Raw genomic sequence first — 10,492 nt, forward strand, 5'->3', positions numbered from 1 at the left:
TCTGTTGCTGCTTGGTCCAAAAAAAAAAAAAAAAAAACCAAAGATGGAGCACAAACCAAACTGTGCCTTGGACTGTGCTGGTGTGACCTTAGAGGCTTTACTGGAGCTGCAGACATTAAACTGAAGCAATAAGATCTTAATTGAAATCAGGATTTAGGGGCTGCAGAACAGATCTGGTGAGGAGGGAGCTGGGATTGTTTAGTCTGGAGAAGAGGAGGAAGGCTGAGGGCAAACCTCACTGCTGTCTACAATGCACTGAAATGAGGTTGGAGTGAGGTGGGCTCAGTCTCTTCTCCCCTCTAACAGGTGACAGAAGGAGAGGAAATGGCCTGAAACTGTGCCAGGGGAGGGTTAGGTTGGAGGTTAGGAACAATTTCTTTGCTGCAAGAGTGGTCAGGGATTGGAACAAGCTCCTCAGGGAAGTGGTGGAGTCCCCATCCCTGGAGGTGTTACAGACCATGTGGAGTTGGCACTTGCGGACATTCCACCTCAGGATGAGGAGAAACTTCTTTGGTGTGAGGGTGCTGGAGCCCTGGAGCAGGCTGCCCAGAGAGGTTGTGGAGTCTCCTTCTCTGGAGACTTTCCATCCCCACCTGGAGGTGTTCCTGGAGATGCAGGACCCTGCACTTGTCCTTATTAAACTTCCTGAGGTTTGCCTGCACCCAGCTCTCAGCCTGTCCAGGTCATGTTGGATGGCTGCACAGCCTGAGGGGTGTCAGCCACCCCCCAGGCATCAGGAACCTGCTGAGGGAACTTTGCATCCTCTCAGCCAGGTTGTAGATAAAGATATTGAACCAAACTGACCCAGTACTGATCCCTGGGGGACACCACTGGCCACAGGCCTCCAAGTGGGTTCTGTGCCATTGATGACAACCCTCTGAACTCTGTTGTGGAGCCAGTTTGCAATGCACCTCACTGACAGCCATCTGTGCCACATCTCCTGAGCTTTTAGTTTGTGGTCTCAGATTTCAGGTCATCTGTTTGATCTGTTCAATGATATCATTATCTTCTTTGAGGCTTTTAATATTCTTCTCTGGTTTCTGCCCATTTCTGAGGCCTTTGAATCTGCATTTCTGGCTCTTCAGTCTCCCTGGTGAGCAGCACACATGCTAGTTTCTCAGTACTGTTCTTTGTTAGGTTCAATTTTTTCCTCACACCTCAGATTTAGCTCTATATTAGAAGCCACTAAGTGAAGCCCTCCTGTGTGTGAGGGGGTTGGGGTTTAGAGTTGTTACAGTTCTTATGAATATCTAAATGCTTCACCAGCCCTCAGTGCCCTGACATTGCCCTAAGCTTCCAGGTGTTCTGCTGGTTGGGTTTTCCCAAATGCAACACAATCTGCAGCTCCCATTCCCTAGAATTGTCTCTAAGGAGGAAGCTTGACCTTTCCAGAGGTAAACACACATCCAAGTAGGACTCAGAGAAGAGTCTGTCACCTTTGATAGCCAGGGTGTAACTCAGAACAGTAGGAAGCTACTGGAAGAGGATGTCTCATAAATTCACAGATATCATCAGGCTGAAGGGACCCTCAGAGGTCATCTTGTCCAAGCCCCAGCAGGCAGCAGGGACACCTCCAGCTAGAGCAGGCTGCCCAGGGACACAGCAAGGCTGATCCTGAATGTTTCCAGGGATGGGACCTCAACCATATCTCTGAGCACCCTGTTCCAGTGTCTCACCACCCTGACTGTGCAGAACTGCCTCCTGATGTCCAACCTAACTCTGCCCTGCTCCAGTTTCAAACCATTGCTCCTCATCCTATCCTCACAGCCCCTTCTGAACAGTCCCTCCCCAGCCTGCCTGTAGCTCCTCTGCAGATATTCAAATACAGCTCTAAGGTCTCCCTGGAGCCTTCTCTTCTCCAGGCTGAACAGCCCCAACTCTCCCAGCCTGTCCCCATAGCAGAGGTTCTCCAGCCCTCTGATAGTCTTGGTGGCCTCTTCTGGACCCTCTCCATCAGGTCCATGTCTCTCTTGTGTTAGGGACCCCACAGCTGGACACAGCACTGCAGGTGAGGTGTCCCCAGAGCAGAGCAGAGGGGCAGGATCCTCTCTCTCCATCTCTGGTCATGCTGCTTTGGATGCAGCCCAGGCTGTCCTTGGCCTTCTGTGCTGCCAGTGCCCATTGCTGGCTCCTGTCCAGCTTCTCCCCCACCAGCACCACCAAGTCCTTCTCTGCAGGGCTGCCCTCAATGTCACCAGCCCTCAGCCCGGATTGATACCCAGGATTGACCCAATCTAGGTGCAGGACCTTGTGCTTTGTGCTTTGTGCTTTGCCTTGTCCTTTTCCTCATTTATCAAACTAATTTCATTATATCTGAAAAGATCAAACAGTAGCATTTTATACTTGGTATGCTCTGTGGGACTGTACATTAACTGGGAATGTATTTGATGTATAAGGTAGGAAAATATTGGAAAGAAGGTCTATTAATGGATAAATTTTGCTTCAAACTCCTATTCCTAGAATCACAGAATATTAGGGGTTGGAAGGGACCTCCAGAGATCATCCAGTCCAACTCCCCTGCCAGAGCAGGACCATAGAATCCAGCACAGGTCACACAGGAACACATCCAGGTGGGGTTGGAAAGTCTCCAGAGAAGGAGACTCCACAACCTCTCTGGGCAGCCTGCTCCAGGGCTCAAGGAACCTCACAGTAAAGAAGTTCTTCCTCATGTTGAGGTAGAACCTCCTGTGCTGGAGTTTCCATTCATTGCCTCTTGTCCTATCCCAGGGCACAGTGAGCAGAGGCTGTCCCTGTCCCTTCCTTCCTGAATCCCAGCCCTCAGCTATTGATAGACATTGATCAGATCACTTCTCAGAATTCTCTCTCCAGACTGCACAGCCCCAGGGCTCTCAGCCTCTCCTCCCCAGGCACTGCTCCAGTCCCTTCAGCATCCTTGGAGCCCTCCTTTGGACTCTCTCCAGCAGATCCCTGTCCCTCTTGAACTGGGGAGCCCAGAACTGGATGCAATATTCCAGGTGGGGCCTCACTAGGGCAGAGTAGAGGAGGAGGAGAACCTCCCTGGCTCTGCTGGACACACTCCTCTGAATGCCCCCTAGGCTGGTTTTTCATTGTTTGTCTGTCTGTCTGTTTGTTGCCCAGGTAAGAACATCAGCTTGTTAGCAATCATGGTTCTGGTGGGTGACAGCCTCCACAATTTTGCAGATGGCTTGGTAATAGGAGCAGCATTCTCATCATCAACAGAAACAGGGGTGACCACCACTGTGGCTATCTTATGCCATGAAATCCCTCATGAAATGGGTAAGAAATATGCATCTGTGTATTTTTCCTGCCTGCCTTTGCATTTCCAGATTCCCAAAGGATTATTTCCTGTATTAGCAGCAAGTCTTGCCTGTATCATCATAACCTCTAACATTCATGTGTGAGATGGATCTCTAAAGAGTCAGTTTCCTTCTCTCACCACTGTAGGCCATCTCATGTACATCCCAAGTGTAAATGCCACCAGGCCAAGAGCAAGCAGCTAGTTTTGGTTTAGTAGGGGGTGAGCAAGAGCCATGTGTGTGTAAAGCACACACCTGACATGAGGTCCCACGTGCCCAGGGTATTCCTCATGCCCCCTTCAGTCCTGCTGCTAACCAAGGGAAAAAAGGATAACAGAAGAAAAAGCCAAGGGTAAGGTCCTGCCCCTGGGGCAGGGCAATCCCAAGCACAAATCCAGCCTGGGCAGAGAATGGCTGGGGAGCAGTGCTGAGGAGAAGGACTTGGGGGTGCTGGGTCAGGAGGAGCTCAACATAAGTTGGCAAAGTGCACTCACAGCCCAGAAACCAACCCTGTGCTGGGCTGATCCCCAGCTGTGGGCAGCAGCTCAAAGGAGGGGATTGTGTGCCCCTGCTCCACTCTGGAGTCCTGTGTCCAGCTCCGGAGCCCCCCTGCACAAGAAGGACATGGAACTGTTAGAGTGGGTCCAGAAGAGGACACCAAGTTGATCTGAGGGCTGGAGCAACTCAGCTATGAAGAAAGGCTGAGAGAGTTGGGGCTGCAAAAGAGAAGGCTCTGGGGAGACCTTAAAGTAGCCTTCAAGTATTTGTAGGACTCTACAGGAGAGCTGGGGAGGGAATTTCCTAAAGGTATGGAGTGACAGAAGCCCCTGCTCCTGTCAGAGCAGGGAGATTTAGAAGCTCAGGGAAAGCATGTGGCCATGTTTGCAAGTATCCAAGTTGGAAATGTCCCAGAAGATCCAGAACCAAGAGCAAGCTACTGCTGGGTACTGTGTGCTGTCTTCAGGAACAGCTAAACAAATACAACCCTGCATCAAAAGCAATGTGACCAGCAGGACAGGGGAAGTGGCTCTCCCGCTCCTCTCATGAGACTCCACCTGGAGCAGTGCCTCCAGTTCTGTTGCCCCCAGCACAAGAAGGACATGGAACTGCTGGAGAGGGTCCAGAGGTGGCCACCAAGATGATCAGAGGGCTGGAGAACCTCCCCTGTGGGGACAGGCTGGGAGAGCTGGGGCTGTTCAGCCTGGAGAAGAGAAGGCTCCAGGGAAGAGCAGACTTCCAGTACCTGAAGAGGCTCCAGGGGAGCTGGGAAGGGACTCTTGACAAGAGCTGGGAGTGACAAGACGAGGGGCAATGGATTGAAGCTTGAGGAGGGCAGATCTAGACTGAGATTAGGAAGAAAATCTTTCCAGTGAGGGTGGTGAGACACTGGCACAGGTTGCCCAGGGAGGCTGTGGATGCCTCCTCCCTGGAGGTGTTCCAGACTGGCTGGATGAGGCCTTGAGCAACCTGTGCTGGTGGGAGGTATCCCTGCCCATGGCAGGGGGTTGGAACTGGATGATCTTAAGGTCCCTTCCAACCCAACCCATTCTATGAATCTATGGAAGTCAGTCTGGGCTTCTTCTTTAGTTGTGGTTTTTCATTCTCACAGGATGAGTTTATAACTACCTCCACAGCTAAGGGCAGGCCTCCACCATTCCCTCCCCTTGTGCCTATCTTAGTTATTTTCCTTCATGCTTTGTTCCCAGCTGTGACACTTGGTGCCATGGGTTGGTTGATTAGATGGTGTTGGGTAATAGGTTGGACTTGATGATCTCCAGGGCTTTTCCAACCTGGTTAATTCTGTCATTCTGTGAATCTATTTATCAGTTAATGACTACATTTTCTGTTTTCCTTTGCAGGAGATTTTGCTGTGCTGCTAAGCACAGGGCTCCCCACCAAGATTGCCATTTTGATGAATTTCATAAGTGCCCTAACAGCTTTCTTAGGACTTTACATTGGCCTTTCCCTGTCAGCTGACCCCTGCATCCAGAACTGGATTTTCACTGTTACAGCTGGCATGTTCCTCTATTTATCTTTAGCAGAAATGGTGAGAACTTGAGTCTCTTGTTGTGTTTTCCTCCTAAAGTAGCCACATCACAGATGGGTGTCTGATGGATAAACTTGGAAGGAAAAGGAGTTCACAGGCTGCTCAGCACAGGAAGGACATGGACCTGATGGACAGGTGCAAAGGAGGCCATGAAAATGCTCAGGGGGTTGGAGCAGCTCTGCTATGAGGACAGGCTGAGGGAGCTGGGGGTGTTCAGCCTGGAGAAGAGAAGGCTCCAGGGAGACCTAAGAGCAGCCTGCCAGTACCTGAAGGGGGCTACAAGAAGGCTGCAGAGAGACTGTTTGCAAAGGGCTGCAGGGACAGGACCAGGGGCAATGGCTCCAAACTAGAGCAGAGCAGATTGAGATTGGATGTGAGGAACAAGTTCTGCACCATGAGGGTGGTGGAACACTGGAACAGGTTGCCCAGGGAGGTGGTTGAGGCTCCATCCCTGGAGATATTCAAGCTGAAGCTGGACAGCTCCTAGAACACCACCATGATTTTCCATGAATCCACAAAGCAGTAAATCCCAGGAGATGACACAATTCCAGGCAGAGACAGGGACATGCTTTTCATTCTTAGAATCACAGAATTGTCAGAGTTGGAAGGGACCTCAAGGATCAGTCAGTTCCAACCCCCCTGCCATGGCCAGGGACACCTCACACTACAGCAGGTTGCTCACAGCCACATCCAGCCTGGCTGCAAAAACCTCCAGGGATGAGGCTTCCACCACCTCCCTGGGCAACCTGTGCCAGTGTCTCACCACCCTCATGGGGAAGAACTTCTTCCTAACATCTCATCTCAGCTCATCACCATAACATTGTTCTTTATGTGGAGAAAGAAGGGAGACAGAGGGGAGGATCTTCTTTCTCTCACCACCCATTCATGAGCAGGATTCCCATCAGCCTTTCCCTGCTTTTTGCCACTGGGCTGCTCACCAACATTTGTCAGAAGTAGAAGTGTTCAGCACCACAGGGAGTGTCTCATACACAAAGATACTCCTGTAGCACTGCGGGAACCCTGAGATCTGACAAGTCTTGTACCTTGCTAGAGTACATCTCAAAGGAACAGCAGCCAGCTTGATGTATTTTTCAGCTCCCTGCACAGAAAGAACTTCCATTCCCTGCTGCATTCTCCTCTACAAACAGCAGCCTGTGTTGTACACATAACAGCATGCAGAGCTGGACTGTAGATTTCAGGATTTGTTGGATGGGCTTCCACACACTGCCCTGCTGCTCAGAGCTGCAGCTCCTGGAGAGAGCAGCACTGAAATAAGACTGAATCATAGAATCCTAGATTCACTATGATTCTGAGCAGCCTCCCTGCTTTCTGCACTGAGGAACATTTGAGGGTCAGTGCCAGGAAAGAATTGAGGCTGCTGCCACAGTGCAGCCTGCACAGATCACAGAATGGTCTGGGTTGGAGGAGACCTCCAAAGCTCACCCAGTCCAACCCCCTTGCAGTCAGCAGGACATCCTCAACTAGACCAAGTTGCCCAGAGCCCTGTCAGGCCTCACGCTAACTATCTCCAGGCATGGAGCCTCAACCCCCTCCCTGGGCAACCTGTTCCAGTGTTCCACCACCTTCATGGTGTAGAATTTGTTCCTAAATGTGACCCAGCTTGGGGGAACTGTGGTCCAGCCAGCCCATGGTTGAGAGCCCCTCATGCCTCTTTTCAGTATGCTGCTTCCTTATTCCTCCTGTCTCTTGTGTACTCCAGATAACATGAGCTGGAGTGGGAGCAGAGCAGTCCATGAACAGCAATGCTCCTGCCTCCAGCAGACCTTCTCTTCTCCAGACTGAACAACCCCAACTCTCTCAGTCTGTCTCCAGAGCAGAGCAGCTCCAGCCCTCTGCTCATCCTCGTGGCCCTTCCCTGGACACCTTCCAGCACCTCCAGATCCTTCCTGGAACAGAGGCTCCAGAACTGGACACAGAGCTCCAGGTGTGGTCTCAGCAGAGTGGAGCAGAGGGGGAGAATCCCCTCCCTGGCCCTGCTGGCCACACTTCTCCTGCTGCAGCCCAGGCTCTGCTTGGCTCTCTGGGCTGCAAGTGCTCACTGCTGGCTCCTGGTGAGCTTCTCCTCCACCAGCACCCCCAAGTCTACATCATCACCCATGGGCTGAGTGGCAGCCCCCTTGACCTGTCTCAGTGAACTGAGAGCATCTAGCACCACTGCCCTGGCCGCTCCGCTCGGTGATGTCCTCCTGGCCCTCGCTGGCTCCTTGGGCCTGCACCTCCCTGGCTCCACCTCAGCAGAGGAACTGGTTGTCATTTCACTGTCAAGATTGATGGTGTTATGATGTACAGAACATGCTGCAGCTTCATAGTTTGCTGTGTGGCCTGCCCTGGATGATGCTGCTTTGTCAGGAGGGTTGGACTGGTTGATCTCTGGAGGTCCCTTCCAACCCCTACTCTTCTGTGCTATCCATCAGAACCCTTGTCCCATTCCAGATACTCTATGTCTGTGCTCACTGTAACCAGAAGCCATCTCTGACAGCATCCCACAAGCCTTGCATCTCCACCACAATGTTCAAAACCATCATTTGGAGTAAGACAATGCTGCACATGAGAACCAGAAACCACAGGGAATTTGCTGGGAGAATCCAGGGACAAAGTAAAGCACAACACTTGATTCTCATTCAATCCCATTGCTCAGCTTGAAATTAACTCTTTACAACTGTGTGGATTTCCTCCTGTGTCATGGTTTGGGGCTGGTGCCTTTAAAAAAACATAGAACTGAGTCCTCCAGGAGGAGCAGGAAGGTCCAGGGATGGACTGGAAATTTGTAATGTTGTTATTCAGTCCCAGAATTCTGCTGTCTCTTTATAAGTTGGCAGCAAGGCAAACTCAGTGACTTTTCTCCCTCCTTTCAGCTCTCTGGAAGAGTCCCTTGTCTGGCAGCATGGGGGAGGAGGGCTGCTGGTGGCATTCAGAGGCCTGACTGATTTTCTCCTGTGAAATTATGGCCTGATGGGAGGCAACAGTTGGGGAGAAAAGGAGCAGTGGGGCTTGTGGTTTGGTCTGGCTGGGGGAAGGTTTTTGTGGGTTTTCATGCGTCCTGTATCTGTATCAGGTGTTAAGCATCCATGTGTTCTGTATAATGTGCCCTTGTGGCCAAGACAGACCTGCTGGAGATAGTCCAGCAGAGAGCCACAAGGATGCTTAGGGGACTTGAGCATCTCCCCTGTGAAGAGAGCCTGAGAGCCCTGGGGCTGTTTAGTCTGGAGAAGAGAAGGCTGAGAGGGATCTGATCAATGTCTATCAATAGCTGAGGGGTGGGGGGCAAGGGGAGAGGGCCAGGCTCTTTTGGGTGGTTCACAGTGATAAGACAAGACACAAAAGGTAGAAACTTGAACATAGAAGGTTCCACCTCAAGATGAGGAGAAACTTCTTTGGTGTGAGGGTGCTGGAGGCCTGGAGCAGGCTGCCCAGAGAGGTTGTGGAGTCTCCTGCTCTGGAGACTTTCCAACCCCACCTGGATGTGTTCCTGTGTGACCTGCCCTGGGTGCTCCTGCTGTGGCAGGGGGCTTGGACTGGCTGATCCCTGGAGGTCCCTTCCAACCCCTAATGTTCTTCTGTGATACTGTGAACATATTTCTGTATTTCTCTTCAATTCAACACGAGTCTCTTCATTTACTTCCTTTGGGAGTAAAATCCTTTCTGTCCACTCTGTGTATGCAGACCCTACTGTGATAGCTACGTTCAGAAACTCAGCATTGTGAAAGCCTTTTTTTTATTTTTAATGAAGCTTGCCCTGTTTTTCCCACAAGCCTTTTCTATTTCCCACCCCCCCAGAGCTGAATCTCTCAGTCTCTCTCTCACTCTGCTGTCTCATTCTTTTTTTAGCTTCCTGAAATGACTCACACTCAGACCCGGCGCCCCTGGTTGATGTTTCTCCTGCAGAACCTTGGATTGCTCTCAGGCTGGCTCTGCCTCTTACTTCTGGCTATCTATGAACAGAAGATTAAAATCTGAGCTTTCTGCTGGAAACCTTGAAGCCCCACTGGTGACAGTGGGTAGCAGTGGGTAGCCTGCTCTAGTGGTATATGTAAATGAAGCTGCTGAGGGTTTTGTACCTGAAACAGTAGGAAACTATTTCAAGGCATTAACTTATTTTTCAGATTTTGTAATTATTCTGTTTGTTTGTTTGTTTGTTTTGTTTTTAGTGTAAACATGAATGGTTAGAATTTAGAACTTGGTGGGTTGCTGTGTTTACCAGATCCCATGCTCAAACTCACAGGAGCTTCTCATTAGTTTGTGCTGAGACTTGTTCTAGTTGAATGCTCAAAGTGATCTCTGCCAAGCTGATTGAAGAGGAGAATAAAACACTTTTCAGATGCATTGACTGAAGTGGACTAAGCAGAAGTGAATGATTTGGAGCAGAAATGGGATTTGCCTCTCAGTACAAAGGATAAATGGGTTTCTATAAAGCTAAACTAAACTGTTAGATGGCATACAGCAAACTCATCATATCTGCACAATCTGCTTTGTCACAGAGTCATTTTGGGTGGGAAAGACCATTAACATCATCCAGGCCAACCATTCTCTAACTCTGCCAAGGCTGGGGTTAAACCATGGCCCTCAGCACCACATCTCTGCCTCTTGGAAACACCTCCAGGATGGGGATTCAACCACCTCCCTGGGCAGCCTGTACCAGGCTTTGAGAAACCTTCCAGAGAAGAATTTTCCTCTAAGATCCAACCTAAACCTCCCCTGGGTCTACTTGAGGCCTCTTATCCTATGTTGCTGGGAAGAAGAGACCAGCCCCTCCCCCTGCTCACTGCAACCTCCCTTCAGGGAGCTGGAGAGAGCACTGAGGTCTCCTCAGCCTCCTCTTCTCCAGCCTCAACACCCCCAGCTCCCTCAGCCCCTCCTCTAGCCCAGGGGCTCCAGGCCCTCCTCCAGCCTCACTGCCCTGCTCTGGACAGGCTCCAGCCCCTCAATGTCCTTTCTGCAGTGAGAGCCCCCCCAACTGAGCACAGTACTCAAGGTGTGGCCTCACCAGTGCTGAGTACATTGGGACAATCCCTAGTCCTACTAGTCACACTATTCCTCATCCAGACCAGGATGCTGGTGACCTTTTTAGCCACTGAGCAGACAGTGGCTCACCTTCAGCCAGCTGTCAACCACCATCCCCAGGTCTTTCTCTGCTGAGCAACTTTCC

The 10,492-nt window shown here is 50.9% G+C and overlaps 1 protein-coding gene across 1 annotated transcript in view; it reads left to right on the top strand.

The window, feature by feature from the left end:
* The window catches only part of SLC39A12 (solute carrier family 39 member 12), a 34,332-nt gene extending 25,029 nt beyond the window's left edge, over window positions 1-9,303 (top strand). The window contains exons 10-12 of the mRNA XM_054389958.1: window positions 3,100-3,258; window positions 5,138-5,325; window positions 9,175-9,303. Coding sequence (XP_054245933.1) covers window positions 3,100-3,258; window positions 5,138-5,325; window positions 9,175-9,303 — 476 coding nt within the window. The remainder of the gene's footprint in view (window positions 1-3,099; window positions 3,259-5,137; window positions 5,326-9,174) is intronic.
* Window positions 9,304-10,492: the final 1,189 nt, after the last annotated feature.

Source organism: Indicator indicator, chromosome 20 (assembly GCF_027791375.1).
Source record: "Indicator indicator isolate 239-I01 chromosome 20, UM_Iind_1.1, whole genome shotgun sequence".
Taxonomy (NCBI): Eukaryota; Metazoa; Chordata; class Aves; order Piciformes; family Indicatoridae; genus Indicator; species Indicator indicator.